This window comes from Schistocerca piceifrons, chromosome 5 (assembly GCF_021461385.2).
Source record: "Schistocerca piceifrons isolate TAMUIC-IGC-003096 chromosome 5, iqSchPice1.1, whole genome shotgun sequence".
NCBI lineage: Eukaryota > Metazoa > Arthropoda > Insecta > Orthoptera > Acrididae > Schistocerca > Schistocerca piceifrons.
This window is the reverse complement of record NC_060142.1, coordinates 140,603,535-140,627,867: the sequence shown is the minus strand read 5'-3', so window position 1 is coordinate 140,627,867 and position 24,333 is coordinate 140,603,535. Positions and strand designations below refer to the sequence as shown.

General features: G+C 39.5%; 1 protein-coding gene across 1 annotated transcript in view; it reads left to right on the top strand.

Moving 5' to 3' along the window:
* Positions 1-781: 781 nt before the first annotated feature.
* The window catches only part of LOC124798808 (lachesin-like), a 109,448-nt gene continuing 85,896 nt past the window's right edge, over positions 782-24,333 (top strand). The window contains exon 1 of the mRNA XM_047262338.1: positions 782-867. Coding sequence (XP_047118294.1) covers positions 819-867 — 49 coding nt within the window. The 5' untranslated portion in view covers positions 782-818. The remainder of the gene's footprint in view (positions 868-24,333) is intronic.

Sequence of the window (24,333 nt, the reverse complement as noted above, 5' to 3'; positions counted from 1 at the left end):
CAAGTCGTCGAAGTGGTGTTCGATATAAAAACCTGCACCAGGCCATTGATCCACACGAAATTATTATTATTATTATCTATATACATAATTTAGTTTGCATGAAACCGTCAGAGGTGCGTCCTACTCACACTCGTCCGTTTTTATTTCTATTAACTTACTTTTTGGCTCCGTAAGTGTTGTTCGTTTCTTTTTCCCTTAAACATAAGCTCCAACAACACATTCTAAAATTGGAATGTAAGTAAAACGTTTCCCTAATTTTGAGCTCTATCTGTAACAGAGACAACGGCCTTGTCGCAGGGGATACACCGGTTCCCGTCACATCACCGAAATTAAGTGCTGCCGGGCGTGGCCGGCACTTGGATGGGCGACCATCTGGGCCATCATGCGCTGTTGTCATTTCTCGGAGCGCACTCAGGCTCGTGATGCCAATTGGGGAACTACTCGACCGAATAGTAGCGGCTCCGGTCAAAAAGAAAACCATCATAACGACAGGGAGAGCGGTGTGCTGACCACACGCCCCTGCTATCCGCATCCTCAGTGAGGATGACACGGCGGTCGGATGGTCCCGATGGGTCACTTGTGGCCTGAAAACGGAGTGGTTTTTTTTATCTGTAACAGAAATATTGGACGCTTTTTATACACTCTTTTTATGTGATTTGCTGTGTTGTTATGTCCTGTCGTAACCAGACGAGATGATGTCGATGCTCATGACGGTCTCTCACGGAGTGAGCAGGTGCGCTGACTGGTTCGTTTGTCTGGTGTGTTCATAGCATGACCGGCGCGCCTCTGGTGGCCACTCCGCGGGGCCGCGAGCCGTGATGTGGGCGCTGCTCTTCCTGCTGGCCGCTGCCCTCGCCACAGTAGCAGGTGAGTGCACACAACTCCTTCCTTAACACTGTTTGGCAGCGAGGCTATACAGGCAGGAGGCGTGTCTGGCTTTGTGATCCAGAGCATCTCTTTTTCATAGCATTAATTCTGTTATCAAGGTCCCCGTTCTTATAAGGTAGTAAGTTAGTTACTGCGTCCATGTATGTGGCGTAAGCCCTTCATTAACTAATATATATCCTCGATACTTTGCACTTGACTCAAAAGAACATTTGTCGAGGCGAGAACGGAGCTCAAAGGTAACCATTGTAATTATCAACTCATCCAAATAATGTACCCAACTGGAGATAGCTGGGAAGAGTTGTTCATGGTACGAGGTGTGTGAGAAAAGTAATGAGACTTACAACACTACGAGTAATCTGGCAAAAGTGTGTTGTTCTACTTGTGCGTTCATCCCTTCTAGATGATCAGTCCGAGTTTGAGCTCCGTACGGGCATCGCGTGATTTTTGAGAGCACCGTCAGTGAAGTTGTGTTTTTGTTGTGTATTACGAAAATGAAACAGCAAAATTTACAGGATCGTTATGCCATCAAGTTTGTGCTGTCACTGACAATTCGCAATTTTTCACAAACACCACTTTTATTAATTTCGAGTCTCGGTCCGGCACACAGTTTTAATTTGCCAGGAAGTTTCATATCAGCGCACACTCCGTTGCAGAGTGAAAATCTCATTCCGACAACTTTTATTGACGTAAGTTCACAAGGTTGATCACAGAACAACAAACGAAAGATAGCAATAACGATGCCAGTACAAGTCTCTTAATGCAGGCAAACTAAAGCTCACGCCTAATTTTCCACGAAGGCTCGTGGTAACACCCACACACCCTAGTAACAGTCCGATTCAGAGACGAAGACGTAATCTTCAATGGTTGCAGTACACCAGATCGGCATCCGGCGTGAACTGAACTTCAGGGCTGTTCTAGCCCCTAAATAGATCTCTCCAGCCAGTCAGCTTTTGGTGTAGTGATACTTCCTGCAGACCGTGGCTCGAGCTCCCCCTGCAGGAGGTAGTGCTCAGAATGTCTGTTTCCATTATCATGTATGTAAATAGCCATTGTTTACCATGGTGCTTTCGGTACGCCTCGGGCATAGACAACCTCGTCCTCTGTGGTGTAATATGGATTGCCAGCCCTCAGGAGCTACCTAGGCTCCGGTATAACAGTTTCTGTGTCAGACTTGGGGATCACTAACTCTGACCTTCGAAAAATTGAAACTGGTGTATGGGGAACATTCCTTATCAAGAGCAGAGGTTTTGGAAGGCCGAGAATACATTGAACATGAACCTCCCTCAGGCAGATCTCTCCTTTCAAGACCGGCGAAAATGTCGAACGTGAGCGTGTTCTTGTGAGATCAGACGGACGTTTAACAATAATAATAATGGGCGACCTGTTAAACAGTTTCACCGTATATCAAATTTTCACAGAAGTTCTGCACACGCAGAAGATTTGTGCCAAAATTGTGCCAGAAAACCTTACAACTGAGCAAAAGGACAATCGAAAAAACGTGTGGGTCGATTTTCTTGAGAGGATTGCCAATGACCATGAATGGTTCAGTCGTGTGAAGGCAGGTGATGAATACTGGATTTCTAGGTGCCATTACGAGACAAAACGGCAAAGTGAGACATCTCGACAGAAAAAAGCTCGAATGTGTAAGTCAAATATCAAAACAAAGCTGATTTGCTTCTTTGACTGTAGGGCCATCGTTCATAATGAATTTATTCATACAGGACCAACTGTCAACCAAGTGTTTTACGAAGATGTCCTTGAATGGCGCGGGAAAAGCTTGAATTCACTGAGACCGGACGTAGCACACAAGTGGATGCTGCATCATGACAACGGAAATTTTTCAACTCAAAAGGCACTCCTACTGTTCCACAGCCGCCCTTTTCAAGTGATCGGAGTCCTTGTGACCTTTACGACTCCGGAGAAAGTGATCGACGCGTTAAAAGCCCTACCAGCACTGCGAGAAGACTGGGAACAACGACACCGCCTGTTTGTAGCTGCCGAAGGGAACTACTTTGAAGGGGACAAAATTGTTGTTTGAAAAAAATTAAAAATTTTATGGCTAGAAGATCAGTCTCATGACTTTTTTCACGCACCTCATATGACTTAAATACTGTGGGAGCACTGCCTACTCAAAATGACAGTCTAATGATACGTCAAGAATGGGCTGTTAGTCACTAAAAACAGTTATGTCTGATAATCTACATGTAATTTAAAATAGGACTCTGCGAGCTCTGTCTTGGAAAAATAATGGCCCCAAGCCATTTTTGCGAACAATTCCTGTGCCTAGGAATTGGATACACATCCTCGAGGGCGTGCTGAAAAGTAATTCCTCCGAATTTTTTGTGTGAAAACTGATAAAGCTTTTTAAACAAAATAAAACTGTTAACAATCTACATGTTTACGTCCTTCATGTACACAAATTTATTTCTCAACATAGTCGCCGCGATGGCGAAAACATTTCTCCGAACGAGAGACCAGTTTGTTGATTCCGTCACCGAAGAATATTTTTGTCGGTGGATCTGCGACCACACCTGTGCTTGCACCGCTTCATCACTATCCAGGTGAACTCCTCGAAAGCCTGGAAACAGTTGAAAATCGGATGTAGCCACGTCGATAAAGTATGGAAGATAATCGATGACAGTGAACCCCACGCGTCGGATTGTTTCACAGTCGCTGCGCCCGTGGTTGATCTGGTATTGTCATGCTGAAGGAAATGGTACCCCATTTGTGGACAAAGTTTCCCAATTCGAAACTCGATTACAACAAGCAGTTTCTCTTGCGCCCTCTTCGTTACGCTACACACCGCCATGTTACACGCTGTACTTCGCAACACTCTAGGTACACATGAATTATAAGGATGTTGGATGTTAATACGATTTGTTTTATTTGAAAAGCTTTAAGAGATTTCAAATACAAAATTCGGAGGCATTGTTTTTCAGCACGCCCGTCTACAAAGGAATTAAGGTACAGAATGAAAAATACCTGAATGTGTTTTTGCTTGCAGATTCTTTTTCTAAAGAATGAAGGTGATCTCCGAAGATCGGTACAACATCTGATCGAAATATGCAAGAAATATTAATTACAAGTATCTACTAATAAAAGCCAAATTATGACATTTCGAGGAAAAAAAACTTTTGGACATTTCAGGTTTAGAACAAATCTCTAAATCTCTTACTTATGCTGTGCTACAAATTTTTGATTTTGAGTCTGATATTGAAAATGAAATGCGCAAAGTCCAAGCTGTATGTGGTGTCATTAGGGGAAAAAATAGTCAAGCAGCAGAGATGGAGTGTATGTGGAGGAGGCAGTATTACTGAAGACGAGACTTGACTAGAAATGAAGATTTTAGAACAAAAATAAATATTTTCAAGATAAACGAAAAATTCAACAATATCGTGAAAATTAGAGATGCCGCATGAAAATGCCAGGTCACGGAATTCGCCGAAAGATCCTGGACTACAGCCCAAATGAAAGAAGAGGAAAGACTCAAAAAAGATGGGGATCATTTTAGTATTGGTTAAAAGCAGTCTTGGTTGCAAATTTAGTTCAAATGTCATTCGGTTTGGCACCACTTCGGCAACTTGCGCGACAGTGGGGATTAAATGATGATGATTAGGACAACACAACACCCAGTCCCTGAGCGGAGAAAATCTCCGACTCAGCCGGGAATCGAACCCTAGCCCTTTTTGTCGCGCTGTTTTGTTCGATATAGTTCGTTGCGTTTGTTCTAGGCGGACGTCACAAGACATTCGTTCAAGTTGATCGATGATGCATTGACTCAGTTTTTCTTATTACAGAGAGCTCGCAGCCCTCTGACCGAACACGCAGAGCTACCGTGCCGGCGGCCACTCAGCTACCGCGTCCGGACAAGATGATGCTGATATGTTAATACGTAAACTTGAGCATTGATGTTAGACTCAAAATTACTGTAAAGTGATCCACTTGGCTTCTTAACTACTACCATGAGACCCAATGGCTAGAAGATATAGGGGACATCAGTCCCATACCTTGCAAACTGTCTAGCTCCTCTTTAATTTGACCTTTCATGACGAAAGGCACTAGATGTACTCTACAGAACTTAGAGGTTACTGATTGCTCTGAGGATACGTGGGCTTGGAACCTTGTTGCACAACCCAAAGCAGGTTCTAGCATATGCTGCACTGCGTGTATAACGTATTAAGTCCCTTGAACGGAGTCGCAGTTGAAACTAGATTTATTTTGTCTTGAATTTGGAAGCCAAAAAGTGCAAAAGTGTTTAAGCTAAAAATGTTGGTAGTTGTCTAAGGATTTACTACCAGCAGGACTGGTTGGTGATCTATGTTATTATATTTAGCTTGACTACGAGCTGACCCCGCAACGGGGTCGACTGTCTCTTGTCCGTCACCACGCTGCACTGAGGATACGGCAGCTCTGGGGAGCCGACGCTCCAGCCGGTCCGTGTCAACATTAATAAGAGACAAGGACGCCTCTGTGTCCAAATGGAATTCTGCCGTCGCTCCATTAATTTCCAGCTGGAACATGAGTTTCTGCATCCCGTCTGCTGCTGCTGCTACTGGCACCGGCAAATTAGCGTGCGGTGTGCCCGTCGGCGCTCGTCGTTTTCTCCCGCCGCCAAGGCACTCTTGTGAGATGCCCCAATTTCCGGCAGCAAAAGAGTAACGGCACGGAACGGGAACGGACAGTGACATCGGACTGAAATCTTCATATGATTTGCTTTCACTAACTTTTCTCGGACTATTTGACAACGACAGGGAGTAAAATTTTGTATGAGCTTCCGATCGCTTTGGAACACGCTAACGGCGAACACAGTGCTTCTTTTCGTGCATGCCTACCTGTGATGGGGGGGGGGGGGGGGGCAGCTGATCGCTAACTACTGTTGTAACTACGGAATTCCGCTTTGCAAGACAATTGGACAATCAGATGCTCGATAAATTGGCTGTCATCAGTTGATCCTAGAACACGACGGTTCTAGTACTACTAAGAAAGTCGACACGGAAGTATCGTGAAACATAACTTACTCTGACGCCGTTACTTCGTAAGTTTTGACAGATATTAGCATATTAGTGTTGAGATTCGCTGATGGTATTGCTATCCTCAATGAAAGTGCTGAAGAATTACAGGATATGTGTAATGGAATGAACAGTGTAATGAGTACAGCATATGAACTGAGAGTAAATCGAAGAAAGACGAAAGTAATGAGAAGAAGCAGAAATGGGAACAGCGAGAAACAGAACATCAGAATTGGGGATCACCAAGTAGATGAAGTTAAGAAATTCTGATACCTTGACAGCAAAATAATCCATGAAGGACAAGCAACGAGGATATTAAAAGCAGACTAACAACGGCAAAATGAGAAACCCTGGACAAGAGAAGTCCATCAATATCAAACGCAAGTCATAATTTGAGGAAGAAATTTCTGGGAGTGTACCTTTTGGGCGTAGCATTGTGTTGCAGTGGGATATGGACTGTGGGAAAACTGGAAGAAGAGAGAATCGAAGCATGTGGGAGGTGGTGTTACAGAAGGATGTTGAAAATTAGGTGGATTAATAAGGGAAGGAATGAAGAGGTTCTGCGCAGAATCGACGAGGAAAGAAAGATATGGAAAACAATGACAAGATGAAGGTACAGGATGGTAGGACGTCCGTTATGATATCACTGAATAACTTACTTGTGGTACTAGAGGGCGCTATATAGTATAAAGCCAATCGCGGTGGTCTCGCGGTTCTAGGCGCGCAGTCCGGAACCGCGCGACTGCTACGGTCGCAGGTTCGAATCCTGCTTCGGGTATGGATGTGTGTGATGTCCTTAGGTTAGTTAGGTTTAATTAGTTCTAAGTTCTAGGGGACTGATGACCACAGCTGTTAAGTCCCATAGTGCTCAGAGCCATTTGAAACATTTTATATAGTATAAAACTGTAGAGGAAGACAGAGATTGGGATACATCCAACAAATAATTGAGGACGTAGGTTGAAATTGCTACTTTGACATGAAAAGATTGGCACAGGAGAGGAGGTCTTGGTGGGCCCCCACCCTGTAGTTGTAAAAGTAATTTCTGCTGCTGCTATTGGCATTCCCACTCTGTTCTTTCTGTCGCCATAGTTGCTGCTACTGCTGCTCGAACAGCTTTAGAAACGCAGAATTCATGCTTCACATTGAATACCTGCACTGGGAGAAAGTCCTCATCACTGCATATCTATCGTGCTCTGCGTAGATAGAAAACTGTATGATTTCACGAAGTGAACGCCTAGCCAGAAGCACAATCCAAAGCACAGAAAAAGTCGTCTTAAGCGTGCGCTCACAGTTAATGGAGCAATGCTAACCAAAAAACATAGACGCAGCCAAGGTCAGTCGCTCTACTACGAATGGTGCGTATCGAAGTCTCAGACCAAGTGAGGTAGTGCAGTGGCCAGCACACTAGACTCGCATTCGGGAGGACGACAGTTCAAATCCTCATCTGGCCACCTAATTTAGGTTTTTCAAGATTTCCTTAAATTGCATGGGACAAATGGTGGGTTGGCCCTTTGAATGGATAGGGCTGATCTCCTTTCCCGTCCTTTCCTAATCGGTGCTAGCGCTCCATCTCTAATGAGCTCATTGTCGATGGGATTTTAAACTCTAATCTTCCTTCCTTCGAAGGCTTTGAAGAATAGAGACAACCATCGTAAAAGAGCGGAGCCACGATATTTATAGGCACTCTCGCGTCAGTTCACTCTCCTACGTGACATACCCACAACTGCGGCGGCGTCATCCAGTGGCGCAAGCTGCGGCCGTAGTATCAATGATCTATGTACTGCCTGGATGTGGAACTGTAGTTGTTTGAGCGTGCTGGATGAAGATCGTCTTGCTGCGAGGCCGCCATATTGAAATTTCGCAAGAAAGGAAGTGTCATAATGCATAAGAAAGTACTTTTCTATCTGGTGCCCTTTTCAGATTGTGACACTGTATAGTCCAGACATCTGCAGAGGAACACTACGAACTATAGAGTAAAAACAGTGTGGGATACATATAGCGAGTATTATTTGTGAGTTTGACAAGTTGCTCAGAAAATTGCTCCGGACTTATTTTCTCAATGTTTTACTTTTTCATTCCACTGTTGTTCAAAATAACGATATAAAATTTATTATATTAGCCAAACTTTTAAGTAAGTGTAATTTGTAAAGTCAAGTGTGACAGAAACTGCAGATGCCTATTGTACATCGTTTGCTTAGGCGTACCACTACGAAAAAAGTCAGGAATGTAATATTTAAGGGCTCTTTACGAATAAATCGAAATAGGAATGAGCACCTATTTCTCAGCCTAAAATGTACCTTTTTATATAATTTCTTAGTGATGCATTCGCCTATCCTCATTAATTACACTCACAATATACGTTGTAACCTCCCCACAAAAATTTTACACGACATAAATATTATTTAGGAATGCCAATGGACATTGCGCTAAGTGCAACCTCTCCACTGAAATTTTAAAGACAGAAATAATAAATGAATAGGAGCCAAACGTAACCTCCCTGCAATTAAATTTAATGACAAGAAAAGTGATAATCGCGATCTGACTCAAGTATAAGTTCTTCATAAAAAAATTAAGGTCCATTCAGTGATAATGATTATTCAATTAAACCGAAATATCGGTCTTTGGCCCTGTGCAAAAAAACAAAATTAAATTCTTACCTCATTGCAACACCTGGTCAAATTTCTGCTCTTGTTGTTGCGCACCGCTTGGAGGAACTGCATTGCAAATAATAATATTCCTTTTTTTTTTTTTTTTTTTTTTTTTTTTTTTTGTAATCTAATTGAAACTGAAACTTTTGTTTAGGGGAAGTGGAACGAAATAGTTACTTCAATTAAATGAAAATTTTATGTAAAATTGCTTTTGAAATCAAAGTTATTATTGGGGGCACTTGTTGAAAATTAGTTACAATAATTAAACTTTACATTATCCGTTGATTATCTTAATTAACAGTATACCTCATTCAGCATCTTGACCAGTGTTGTCGCCAGACCACATCACGCAATCCCACTGGACTGCTACCACTGACCGACCGCTCTGCATGACGACTACTAGCGTACTGCACGCCACTGAACAGAGCTACTGCTCGCGACGACTACTGACAGAGTACTGCTCTGCATAGCGACAACTAGCGAACTCCTCTACATGACGACTACTAGCGCATTGCTGGACGCAACTGAACAGAGCTACTGCTCGCAACGACTACTGACAGAGTACTGCCCTCAACTAGACAGAGCTACAGACTCGCAACGACTGACTGACAGACTGAGAACCGCTCGCAACACTCGCGCGGTCAAGCGCATACTCTCTGGTCACAGATGCTACAATGCCTCGCCGTCGCTGCTATGTTACATACGTGTTTCATAACCCTCCACTGGGGGGGCAAAAATTTGGCAGCGATGGTGAGTCATTTGGACTTGCCAAGCGCGGCAAAATTTTTCTTTAATTAACAAAATTCTACAACTTACAGAATATTTAAATGTTGTGCACACGCACTAAGTACAAAATATATCAGACAAAGACAAAATGTGAGTACAAAACATAGTAGCAAATCAGAAAAATGTATATACAAATTATTTGACAGATAACAAAGTGCACAGGCACTGAAAAAAAATTCTTTAGCATATTCAGAACAAATAAACAGACTGGCAAAATATTATGTTGACAAGTGACATGAGTGCCCATGCACTGCAGTTGAGAACATATCAGTAATTGATGAAATGTATGTACAATTAGTAACAAATGACATAAGTGCATTCGCATTAAAGTATTGAATATACATAATAGTAGAAATCATATTGAAAAATGCGAAAAGTGTACAGGCACCGAAGTTCAGTAGAAAACATATTAACACCTAACAGAAGTGCACATGCACTGTAGTTCAGAAAATAAAAAATGTATATACAATATAAAAGACAAAAGTGCACATATAGTGTACTTCAGAACAAATCAAAAAAATGTCTTTAGCATTTTGGCAATAAATAAACATAATAGCAAAAAATCATGTCGACCAGTGACATAAGTGTACTCGCACTGGAGTTCAGCGAATTGAAAAAAATGTATAGCCATGAACATAAATAATGTTAGCAAAAAATGATTTTCACTATGTGACAAGAATTAGGATAGGAAAGGGAAGGATTGCATCATAGTTGTAGCACTTTAGATTGCACACAGCTGTTCTGAAAGTCCATATCTTTCCACAGAAGTACAACACCAAGTGACACAACTTGAAGTTCTTTTCCCCTCAGAATTTATCAGCGTAGCCAAGACACTGAACTGTCGTAGTAATATTCCATTTTTTTCATTTTGGCAGTATATTAGGTACACCAAACAGTGGGACCATCATAACGTCTTCATCGCTCACGGTGATGGACAGCATGTCGTGTCAACACCACGCTCTTACAAGGCACGCCAACGTAGAATTAGTGCAAAACCAAAGATAGTGCTCCATGATCACTAGGATAAACAGGACAAATGGACATTGCAGTAATTCAGGGTAGTTAGCTCATAAGGTGAAGGACATTAAGTCACATAATATTGCCAATTACAGTAGTAGTTTGCGGCATTCATAGCCCAGTTATTGAACATTTCTGTACCATGTATGTAGTATTACAGAAAAATGTTCATTAATTATTTTACATAGAATCAGTAATCTTCTTTTCCTAGTTACAAAGCATTATTAAATAATCGCATTCTTTTCCAGTTACAAAGTATAGCATAGTTAATTAATTATTTATCATTCCAATATAGTATTAATCATTAACCTTCTCCTAATTACAAAGCATCATGAAACAATCGCATTCTTTTCCAGTTACAAAGTATGGCATAGTTAATTAATCATTTGTCATTTCAATAGTAATAATCATTAACTTTTTCCTAATTACAAAGCATTATGAAACTGTCACATTCCTTTCCAGTTACAAAGTATAATTAAGAATCATTAGCCTTCTTCTAATTACAGTTAATTAATCATTTGTCATTCCAATATAGTAAGAATCATTAGCCTTCTCCTAATTACAAAGCATTATTAAACAGTAATTAAGATTCATTAGCCTTCTAATTACAAAGCATAGCATCATTTGTCATTTCAATATAGCAAGAATCATATTCTTTTCCAGTTACAAAGTATAGCATAGTTAATTAATTATGTGTCAGTTAATTAATCATTTGTCATTTCAATAGTAATAATCATTAGCTTTTTCCTAATTACAAAACATTATGAAACACTCATTCTTTTCCAGTTACAAAGTATGGCATAGTTAATTAATTATTTGTCATTCCAATAGTAATAATCATTAGCTGGCATCATGGGTAATCGTATTACAATAAACAGTGGCAGTCCTTGGCCAGTTACAAAGTATATTTAGTATGACAGAATAATGTTCATCAGAAGTCTTAATTGAAAAGGAGAGTCAATTATTGGCCTAGCCTTAACATAATACATTGAGTGATACAAATTATTGGCACTCATTGGCCATTAACCAAAACATGAAAACTCAACATGGAAAACAAGAGCTAATTAATGGCATAATTAATAACATAATTCATTGACTGACATTAATTATTGGCACTCAGTGGCCAGCAAGTATTGAATAGAATAAAACATAGTTCATCATTCAGTATTATTCAGATCATTATGAAGTCATTATTAGAAATCAGTTAATTGCAATCAAAGCATTAATAATCACAGGCATTATACGTAGTCTCATTACAATAAACAGTGGCAGTTATTAGCCAGTTACAAAGCATTATTTTATATATATATATATTTTTTGTATCATTAAGAAGTCATTACTCAAGTGACATACTATTCAGAGCTAATCAGCATTACTCAGAACTTTCTCAAACTGGTATCACTATTTGGGACTGGTAATACATTTTTTTTTTTTTGTTAGCAATGCATTGCGTTGGGATCGATAATTAATTGCTGAGGCATAACACTATTTGCTTTTGACCTATTGCTGCAAATGAGGATAGGTAATGTCATTCATCATGAGTCAGCTGTAGCAAGTTTATGTAATAAGGCAATATATGTGATTACATTTATAAATGGTAAACACAAATGGGTAAAAAAAAAATAAAAATGCAAGTACTAGAACAGGTATAATAAGTAACAGTTTTAGTAAGTATCATGACAAGCATCTCCTGGAAAAAATACAAAATGGATTATTGACCTGAAAGAAGAAACGCACACTATGCTGAAAAGTAGTGAACTTCGAGTTAACAAGTAGTGAAATGTGTATAAAATGTGTTCCATAGCTGTCCTTTCCAAGACTTTCCGTCATCCTACTATGCAATATAACACCTGCTGTCAAAACAAACTGCAACAAATACTTAAATAACTACATAGCATAAATACATAACTTTAACATTATCCTCATCTGTAAAGAAAAAACTTCATTCTCCCTCACTTCATTATCCATATTATCATAACTTCATTATTATCATCACCTGTAAAGAGAAACTTCATTATTCATAATACCATATCCTTCATCATTATTCGTCAGCATTCATTATCATCTGCAAAAATATCACTTCATTATTCATTACACAACTATTCCTTATCTCTAGCATATTTCATCACTAAAACTAAGATGTGTAGTTCTGTCTGACAGCCTGCATCAATCACCTTGTATTCTGAAAGAAAAAATTAGTTAAGACTGCTATTCTACGATGAGTATAGTATATTCTTGTTAATGCTTGTTAATCCTGATCCATTTACTCTCCCTCATAAAGTTATCGCATCTCCTTTCGTTTATTCCGTGGGTGAAATTCCCATTTCTGTTGAATTTATTTCTTACACGCACCATTTCTTACTGAAATTGATGAACAGAGATTAATGTCTTGCATTTAAATCATATACTCACTAAATAATGACTGGTTTATGGTAACATAATTAACCATACAGCATAACATGACAGAAAACGTAATATGTCAAAGGCATTGACAGTGTTCAGAGGCAAAATGTACAGATAATATCACAATGCAGCAGCAAAAAATGTGAAACAGTCACGATGTTGAGATGTCATAAGGCAAAAAATGTCAAAGTCAACAGGTGTGTTATGTCTTAACTATTTCACAGTGCATACAAACAAAACTAGAGTACAATCATATACATAAAAAGTGGAAAATGTGCACGGTCTGATGTGTAACGACAAGAAAAGCGACCTGCTAACCTTACCTTGCCGGGCACTTGCCAAGAAAAATACGATAATCATCAGTAATTAGTCAGGTGAATATAATTGCATTAGTAAATGGCATCATAGTGTGTTGAATCATAAAGTGTCTTCACTCAATAAACGGTTTAATGTTTGAGATATGGTGGTTGCCTTTCGATTTTCTGGTTCTCAAAGTTTCGACGTGTACAACATTGGGGTGAGGGATGCTGCGAATCCGATATGGACCTGCGTATAGAAGTTCAAATTTACTGCACTTACCTTTTAATTTGCTGGATAAATAGTGTGTACGTATTAATATCTTCTGTCCAACGTGAAAGTCGCGGCGTGTACAAACCTGTTTTTGCTGTCTTCTCCGGCGCTCTGCGGCACGTTTGACGTTGTTCAGCGCAATGTCAATTATTTCATGGTGTCTTAGTCGACGACATTTAGGGAAGTTTACTAATTCTTTAATTTTGTTTGGTGGTTCAACGTTTTTCAATATAACAGACGGAGATAGCATAGTGGATTCATTTGGAATGGAATTAATTACATCTTGGAATGAGAGTATGTGTGTATCCCAATCAATATGTCTTTTGTGGCAGTATATTCGGCACAGCTTACCAATTTCTTTCATTAATCTTTCACAGGGGTTCGAAGAAGCGTGGTACTTGGATATATAAATCGGAGAAATGTTTCTGGCTCGTAACATGCGTGTCCATACGCTACTACAAAATTGAGATCCATTGTCAGAAATTACTTTCATCACATGCCCTACATGAAATAGAAAATGTTTTACAAATGCTTTCGAAACAGTTTTAGCAGTAGCTTTGCGTAATGGAGTGAAAGTAACAAATTTCGAAGTGAGTTCGACAGCGACAAAGATGTAGCAAAAACCTCTGTTAGTTCTCGGAATCGGACCAAAAATATCTACTGCGGCCATGTGTCTTAATTTAACAGGTATAATGGGATATAATGGAGGAATATGTGAAGTGGTGTCTGATTTAGCTTTCTGGCAAATTTTACAAGACGCTAAAACTCGTCGTATACGTTTCTCCATGTTAGTAAAATAAGAGTTCTGTCTCAGTATAAGAAAACATTTTCGTGCTCCGTAATGTGCGTAACTTAAATGAGTGTACCAAATTAATTTGTTAACCAGTTCGTCAGGAATGCATAATAACCAATTGTTGCTGTCAGGATGAGAGCGGCGAAACAGAATGTCATTGCGTACAGTGTAGTGGTTCCTAATCGTAACATTTTTCCTATCTTGCCAAAGGTGTTTAATTTCTTTCCACACATTGTCTTTATTTTGCTCCTTTGCTATGTCCTGTAATGACGATGAAATAAAATTTTCAAATGCAACTTGCTGAATGTACATGACACTGAAATTTGTTTTGCAGAAGTTGGTTGCTACGTCTTGCTGATTGTTGCCGAGAGAACGCGATAGTGCGTCTGCTATAACATTTTGTGTGCCGGGAATGTGAACAATCGTAAAATTAAATTCTTGCAAATAAAGTTTCCATCTGCTTAACCTGTCGTGAGTGAATTTAGCCGAAAGTAAAAATTGTATTGCTCTGTGGTCTGTGTAGACGGTGGTGTGTCTGCCATAAAGATAGTGCCTAAATCTCGTAAAAGCCCATACAACACATAATGTTTCAAGTTCTGTGACGGAATAATTTCGTTCAGCAGGTGACAGAATGCGGCTTGCAAATGCGATGTTTTTAATTACTATAGAACCATCTTCTTCAATTTCCTGGAAAATATGTACGCCTAAAGCGGTGTTAGAACTGTCGGTGGCAATGGAAAAATTTCTAGTAAGATCTGGGTGCGATAAAAGTGGAGCATTCAACAAAGCATGTTTCAGGTTCATGAACTCAGAGTGTGCTTGCTTATCCCAAGACCAAATACTGTTTTTACCTGTTAATTGACATAATCTGGGTGTGTCTAAAGCAGAACGATGAATAAATTTACGAAAAAAAGTTAATTAAGCCCAAAAAACTGCGTAATTGCTTTTTTGTTGAAGGAACAGTAATGTCACGTAGAGCTTGAATTTTTTCCGGCTCTGGTGCAATGCCTTCTGCTGAAATCACGTGTCCAAGAAATTTTATGGAAGTTTTGCCAAAGTGCGATTTACTAAGATTAACTGTAAGTCCTTGTGCATGGAAAGTTTGTAACAGTTGTTCAAGAATCAGATTGTGTTCAGACCAGTTAGCTTCTGCGATAAGAATATCGTCTACATACGTCGTAATTCTGTCCTTAAGTTCTGTCGGAAGTACTGTGTTCAAACCGCGAATAAAAGCTGCTGAAGAAATAGTTAAGCCGAACGGTAATTTGCAAAATTGATAACAGTCGCCAAAACAGAGAAAAGCTGTATATTTTCTACAATTCGGATGAAGTTGAATTTGCCAAAATCCCGATTTCAAATCTAGTGTAGAATAAATAGCTGTACCGTGAAATTTCTGTAAAAGTTCCTCTAGTGTCTGTGGTCGATCTGTTTCATTAATAATAATGTCATTAATGTGACGTGAATCAAGTACAAGGCGAAGTGAGCCATCCTTTTTCTTAACAATATGTAGCGGGTTTATGTACGGACTAACTGCTGGTTCAATAATTCCTTGATCAAGCATATCTTGCAGCTCTTTTTTAACCTGTTCTCTGTGGATATATGGAATGGGATAATGCTTTGCTTTAAATGTGTCGTGCTGTTTCACTTGAAATTCATACATAAAGCCGGACATAGTACCAGGAACATTGTCAAAAACTGGAGCTTGCTGTAAGAGAATTTCGTGTAATTGCGTTCGTTCGTCGTCTGTAGTTGCACTGCTCTCTTTAACCTTATCAGAAATCATCTGTATTACGTCGTAGTCAACTTCGTCTGGAGTATTATTGTTGTGTACGTACGTATCTGTGAACAATGTGGGATTACAGGCTATGTCACGTGTTGCGGAAATGACCTCTGTGCGGTTAATTGTTTGCTCTTCCGCAGACAATGAATGCTGAAACTCTAAAGCCAATTTCACATTTTCATCCTTTAACATTAAATAAGAATTGTGAAAATCAACCACTGCATCGTGTTGTACGAGAAAATTAGTACCTAAAATTACGTCTGTTGTCAATAAAGGAACAATCCAAAAATTTGAGTGGAAAGTATGACCTCCAATACAAAATGATAAATGCGTCTGTAATTTAACGTCTACACCTTTACTCGATACTGCTCCCTTCACTTTGGTTTTGCCTAAAGGTAATGTCGGATAAGTATTCTCTTTGTTACACTCGTTAAAAGTCTCCTCATTTATTACTGATATAGGTGAGCCGGAATCAATTACTGCTGAGAATTTCGATGAACCAATCTTAATTTCGATAACAGGATGTGAAATGGTTTTCTGAATAACTGGTCTTTCCTGCAAGAGAGTGTCTCTGATATCGTCAAAAGTAATTACATTTTCGTGAATAACATTTTGCGTGTCAAAGGTAGTGCTTGTGTTATTAGAAGATGCGTCCTGTGCAGTATTTAGTCATATTCTATCTGACGTATTATTATTATTAGGAGGATTCTGTGGCATTTCGACTATTTCAGCTGTCCTATTACTTCTTCCAGACGTGTTACGCTCTGGATGGTACCTACTGTCGGGTTCATTCATGAGAATATGTTCTTGCGTATGATCTCGCTGTTGGTATGACCGACTGTTGTTAGATGTTCGCTGAAAATTGTCCTCATTATTTTTACGTCTGTCGTAATAGTCATTCCTATACGGTGCATTACGATAGGAATTGAAATACTGCCTTCTTTGTATGTAGTTGTTTCCTTGCTGCCGTACGTTACCATTTGTTGTATCAGGGACTATATGCGCACGCGGCGAAACATTAAAGCCTGGTTGACCTTGTGCATTGCATTGTTGGTTACGTATGCTAACCGGTTGACTTTCATGCTGTTGTGGTGGAAAACGTCTATTGTTACCAAAATGTGCTTCCTGTTGCTGAAAATTTTGACGATATTGATAACCTGAATTTTGTCTGTGATTTAAGTTCTGGTAGTTGTCTTTCCTAATGCGTCTGTTATCTCTCCTATTGAAATTACGTGTCTGATCATAATTGCTGTACTTTTGTTGACCTTGGTTATTATAAGAAAAGTTTTTGTTTACAAAAGAATAATCAGATTGCTGTACTTCCAAGAGCTGTAATAGATCTCTGAACGCTGAAATATTTTCTTTTTGTTGACCTGTTAGAAGTGACACTCGTAATGACCGTGGTAATTTGGAAATGCATAATTGTATAAGTGCGGATTCACTGTACGGTTCACTTAGGTACTGGTTTTGTTGTACCATGTGCTCAAAAAATTGCGTCACACTGGAAAAATTTGAGTTCTCGTAATTCGGCAAACTAATTAACTGATCTTTAATTCCGCGCTGTGTCGTCTTCGACCAGTACGCTGACAGAAAAGCATTCTGAAACTCTTCTACTGAATAGCATTGCCTCGCGATCGGTCTCATACGAGTTGCCGGTTCGCCTTCCAAAAAACTGCAAATAAATTCAAGTTTATGTGTTACAGGCCAAGTCGGTGGAAGAGCAAAGCTAAATTGTTGAATCCAATCCAGTGGGTGAATCTGCGTTCTATCGTTTTTGAAAACCTTAAACTTTCTCACTGACAGAAAATGTTTGTAGTCGAAATTATCATCTCTGTGTGATGGAACAGGTTCAGGATCGTAAGAGAATCTATTGAACTGTGGTTGATCGGAGTCTAAGTCCCGTACTCTCTGTAGATTACCCAAATTATACGCACTGCGTGAGTCTGACACATGTTCATGAAGTGGCGTCTGTTGTAGCATGTTATTAACTGAAATGTTTTTCATCTCTGTTACTTCTTGTTGTAAATTTGACAACTTCCTACGTAACGTGTTGTTAGATGAATCGATCTCATTAATAGTCTCCTGTAAATTTTGAAATTCAGGTGTTTGGTTAAATGAAACCGGTGCAGTATCGTCTGATTTATTGTCATTAGTATTTCCGATAACATCAATACGACTGGCCAATTCATCACATTTTTCAGTCAGTATTTTAACCTGATCATCGGTTTTAGAATCAGACGCATTAATCTGTTTTTGCAACTTACGCGTAGTTTCGCTCAGTTTTTTAACATCAGCTTTGATGACATCGCAATCCTGTGTTAGATCTAATTGTTCGAATCTGTCTGTCACTGTTTGAATATTCACTGTGTGTGTATCTGTTTTTAATTTAAGATCAGAAATTTCATCCCGTAATTCCGCGTTCAACTGTTCTATGGTATTAATTTTGTCGGACACTGTAGTAATATTATTGTCTACATACGTTTTTGCTTTCGCAAACATTTTACGTTTGTCTTCCTGTCTTTGTGCAGTGATTGTTTCCATGACTTGTCGTTTTACTTTGTTTTGATCTTGAATAAATTTGCGGAAACGCGTATCACTGTTTTGTATGTGCTGATTAAAGCGCTCGTTAATCTGAGTGTTCTGCTGTTCGAATTTCGCGTCTATCTTTGCGTTCATTGTGCGCGAAAGTTCTACCGTCATTGCTTTAAACTCATCCCGTAATTGTGTAGCTTTTTCAGAGCATTGTTTAGCGACTCCGCTAATTTCGTCTCTGAGTGTTTCTGTTGCGGCTGTCTGCATTTCCCTTAATTCTTGCGCAACAGACTTAATTTCTTCGCTATTTTTTTGAGAACAAGCCTCAATTTCCACGCGCAACTGTTCCTTAGTGTCATGGCACTGCGCGGCAACGTCTCTAATTTGTTCACTAAGCTGTCTGTTCTGTTCCCTAAGTTGTTTAAAATCTTCACTCTGTCGTCTGAAATTGTTGTCTGTTTTCTCACTCTGTTGTTTGATATTTACGTCATTATTGTCAAGTTTTTCATTAATTTTATTAAATTTTTTGTCCTGTTCACTAAGTTGTTTGCTCATTTGTCGCAACAAAGCCATAATTGGATTCGACTCAAGGTCAGCATTTCTATTCTCTGTACTGTTCAATAGTGGATCTGGAATTGTTTCACTTTCTGTAACCATTTGGTCATTTTGAAATTTACAAAAAGGTTTGTCAGTCAAATGTATACTATCAGTCATTGTTTCGGAATTAAATAAATCTGTCCTACTTTGTGTGATCTGTTCATTTTCATTAGACAAATTTGTCTGTACATTACTTGAGTTTTCCGAATCGGGTGTGTTAAGCTGGGCAGCGCTCATTACAATAGAGCGTTCTGCGTCATCAATTGTCGTCAAATTAACAGACGAGACAATTGAGTTTGTTTGTTCATTATCAGGGTAAAAGTCATCACTAATGGTTGGAATGCATTGATTGTCAGTGAACGCAGGATTGTAATCATTACACTGCGTGTCACAATTACTATTGGTCACGTTGTTTAAGTCGGTAATTTCGTTCATAATACCTCGCGATACACTATTCACAGTCTTTCGCGGCATTTTTACAATAGTCACAATTATTCAAAAACAAATAAGCACAAATGCAAAAGCAACACACAAATACAATAGAGCAACGAATTGCCGTTGACCTGTAGAAAGAAAGTCACAAGTTAATAAAAGCGTTGCGCCAAATCCTAATTATATCTAAGCAAATAAGAGCAGATATCTGACTGTTGCTCAAAAGACTCTCAACGAAATACGATCCTGGACTGGGTGTCGCCAAGTGTAACCTCCCCACAAAAATTTTACACGACATAAATATTATTTAGGAATGCCAATGGACATTGCGCTAAGTGTAACCTCTCCACTGAAATTTTAAAGACAGAAATAATAAATGAATAGGAGCCAAACGTAACCTCCCTGCAATTAAATTTAATGACAATAAAAGTGATAATCGCGATCTGACTCAAGTATAAGTTCTTCATAAAAAAATTAAGGTCCATTCAGTGATAATGATTATTCAATTAAACCGAAATATCGGTCTTTGGCCCTGTGCAAAAAAACAAAATTAAATTCTTACCTCATTGCAACACCTGGTCAAATTTCTGCTCTTGTTGTTGCGCACCGCTTGGAGGAACTGTATTGCAAATAATAATATTCCTTTTTTTTTTTTTTGTAATCTAATTGAAACTGAAACTTTTGTTTAGGGGAAGTGGAACGAAATAGTTACTTCAATTAAATGAAAATTTTATGTAAAATTGCTTTTGAAATCAAAGTTATTATTGGGGGCACTTGTTGAAAATTAGTTACAATAATTAAACTTTACATTATCCGTTGATTATCTTAATTAACAGTATACCTTATTCAGCATCTTGACCAGTGTTGTCGCCAGACCACATCACGCAATCCCACTGGACTGCTACCACTGACCGACTGCTCTGCATGACGACTACTAGCGTACTGCACGCCACTGAACAGAGCTACTGCTCGCGACGACTACTGACAGAGTACTGCTCTGCATAGCGACAACTAGCGAACTCCTCTACATGACGACTACTAGCGCATTGCTGGACGCAACTGAACAGAGCTACTGCTCGCAACGACTACTGACAGAGTACTGCCCTCAACTAGACAGAGCTACAGACTCGCAACGACTGACTGACAGACTGAGAACCGCTCGCAACACTCGCGCGGTCAAGCGCATACTCTCTGGTCACAGATGCTACAATGCCTCGCCATCGCTGCTATGTTACATACGTGTTTCAACGTGCAACATGTACTGCAAATTCGAGTATGTATCTCTATGAACAGATCATTTAATGTCATGGTTTTATTACGAAAACCTTCAATTCTGCGTAATAATTGTGGTTTGTTGTATTTTGAGTATATACAAAATGATATAATGATATAGTAGATTCTCGGAATAAGGAGCGTTGCAAGTCATTGTCAATTTCATGCTGTATACAGGTTGTTTGTTTCAAGTAAAGACATTGGAATATCTCGAAAGCTACACTTCGAATCAAAAAAGGTTATAACTCCAGTTTGTTTGTCTTGGAGGGAACATTCAAAGACACCGCACTCGATCCGCCACCCCACCCCGTGCGTGGGTGGCGGGGGGGAAGGGGGGGGGGGGAACTCTGAAACCTTCAACTGGAACTCCCGTTTTGTGTTTCAGATTACGATTCGACGGCAAAATCTGAATACTTTTTTTCTGAAGCATTTTCTTCGTTTCGCCACAGATTGCGCTGGAATTAGAGGAACAGAAATGGCTACACAATCGTAATTTACGACATGCTACTCAATGAACCTTGAATATCCAGTGGCACGTGGGAACCCACCTCCAAGCTGAGAGGGTAGGACAGGCCGGTATTTCATAACTTCTAATACGAAACCCCATTCGCAACGCTGTATTCCTCCGACATACTGGACAGGGTACTACGCAACGCGCCACTATGGTCGTGGTTCGAAGCGAACGCTACACTACTTTTCCAATTGGAGTAAGGGTTCAAACGTAGAACTGGCAACTTCAGTATACTTCCTGATTCACATTTCAAATGACCGTTCACAGGACAGAAGCATATCTGCGAGAATGTGAGCAAAAGCGTTTCTGATGCGGTCGACCATGTCTTCACGGCCTCTTGGAACTTGATGATATACCTTAGCTTTTTAATGTCCTCACCGAAAGAAATCAGGTGATGTCAAATCCGGCGATCTAGCATACTAATACTTTCCGTGTTTCAATAACGAAATGCTCTGGGCTACCGTCATGCTGAAACCATATATATATAACGTCCAGGGATACATCCTGGAGTACTATCGGCAGTTCCTGCTCTGAAAACGTTCAATATTTGCGTTAATTTAATGCGCCGTCGAAAAACTATGGCCCAATGAGTTTCTTCTCAATGATGTCACAGCATACATTAACCAATCAAGACGTTGACGGTCAACTTGCCGTAACCAGTGAGGATTGTCTACACTCCAGTAATGCATGTTAAACCGGTTAACGCTACGTTGGTTTGTGAATGTAGACTCATGGGAAAATACTACATCGTCAATGAACGTGGGGATCGTCTGCATTTGTCGACGTCCCCATTCACAAAACACTACCCGGTTATGGTAATCGCCGCCATGAATTTTTTGATGCAGTGACACGTGGTATAGATGATACTTATGACGATGCAGTATTGTGACAAGGCAACTTACGGAAATACCGGAATCACGGTGTAATTTCCGGACGCTTACCCGTGGGTTGTGGTGCACTGCCGCCAGTACAGCTATTTCATTTGCTTTTACTGAAAGACGTTTGTTTTGTTTCCTTTTGCTTGACTTTATGCTGCCATCAGACATAAAGGCGTTCACGATCATTCCATAAATAAGGTTCATTTCAATTTTTCATTCTGTGGTTGCAACATTCATCGTCCACTTGAACGTATGTTCTCCAAATGACAGGTAGGTGTACAGGCAATAAACACTGTGCAAGTATTGTAATGTTTAGAGCCGGTAGCTGTTCCACGTCCGCACGATGCGTCACCTCCAGTCACAGTGTACTACCTCTTATGATACGTCGTAGTTCGCTAAGCCGCCACGGCGGGACTTCGAGTAGTCTCCTGTTCGACATGTTGGAGTAATACAACGTTGCTAATAAGGTTTCCTATTAGAAGTTATGAAATACTGGCCTTTCCTACCCTCGTAGCATGGAGGTGAGGTCCCATGTGCCACTGGATGTTCAAGAGCCATTGAGAAGCACGTCGTAAATTACATTGTGTACCCATTTCCATTCCTCCGAATCCAGCGCCATCTGTAGCGAAACTAAGAAAATGCTTCAGATAAAACACAAGTAGATTTTTCTGTAGAACCGTGATGTGCAATAAAGAACAGGGATTCCCACGGAAGATTTCAAAGTTTTCGCCCCCACCCGCGCACGGTGTGCATTGGCGGAACGAATGTGGTATCGTTGGACGTCCCCCACCGAGACAAACAAACTGGAATTATAACTTTTTTTGATCGCATGTGTAGTTTTCGAAGTGTTTTAATATTTTCAGTTAAAATGATACCCTATATACTAAATAATTGCACATTCATAATTACTAAGTTAGTTGATATCCTGTTACCATTTACAGGAGCAAAGACAGATTATAAAGTTCTTATATTATGAGGAAGAGAAATCATTCTCGATTTGTGGAGGTCAGTCAAAGAAGTACTCCTATCTTGTACTAGTTCGATAGTTCACTGCTTCACATTATCATTCAGTCAATGAGGGATTTATAATCGGAAATAGATAAGCAGTTACAGATATTGCACTCAATCTCCTCATCTGAATACAAATTTCAGTCACGTTGCAGGACACTCTTCTGGGGTGATTAAAATCAATTCCGCACAATTTTTTTGTAAGAGAGCAGTGCCATTGATAACGAAGGGAACCATGAAAACATTCTTTCAATGTTTTTGGTGGTTTTCCCAATCTGTTATATCATTAATGGGTAACATTAATAATCGTTAATATTAACAACAGTTATGGTGAAACAGGTTTCCAAACAAACAGCAGTGTTTACGTTTAGCAGTAGAGCTGTGTTTGCTGACACATATTTCATACTCAACCCAGAACCAGAGCACAAAACGAACACCTAATAAAAGTAAACTTACCTGTAAAAGTAATACTTGTCCGTTTCTAACTTTTAAATTCAAGTACATTATAAGTCACTACTGCAAATTATCTGTTTATATGGACGCTAGTATTACATATTCTTATTTATATTGAACATAATAAAGTAGTTCTTAATACTTTTAATACACTGTCCTAAATCAGTCAAGAGCAGTAACACATCTGTTATTGTACCAAGTGTTTGGTAAATCTGAGTTGTACTGGCTGAGTGATTTATTTGTACATTTCACAGAGGCCCGATATTTTTTTCATACTGTTATTCATTAATCAATGATAATATGAGAGCGTGTTGAAAAATTAATGCCCCCGAATTTTTTATATGAAAACTATTAAGGCTTTCTAAATAAAACAAATGTTATTAATATCCTACATTTTTGTTCTTCACGTCTGCCCTTTTATTTGTCATCATAGTTATACTGTCAACGAACACATTTCTCTCAAAGACCAATCTGTTGGTAAGGTCACTTTAGAAACTTGGTTGACGAGCCAAAACCTCACCTCTACTTGCCCCGCTTCGTCACTATCAAAGTGAAGCCCACGAAGACGCTTGTTTTTTGAAACAGATGAAAATCGGATGGGACCATGTTGGTACTGTATTCAGGCTAATCGTTTACAGTGAATCCAAGGCGTCGGATTGTTGCAGATGTCGCAGCTTTCGTGTGTGGTCTGACATTGTTGTGGTGAATAACAAGGTGCTCGATATGTCGAGCAACTCTTCGAATTAGAAAAGGGAT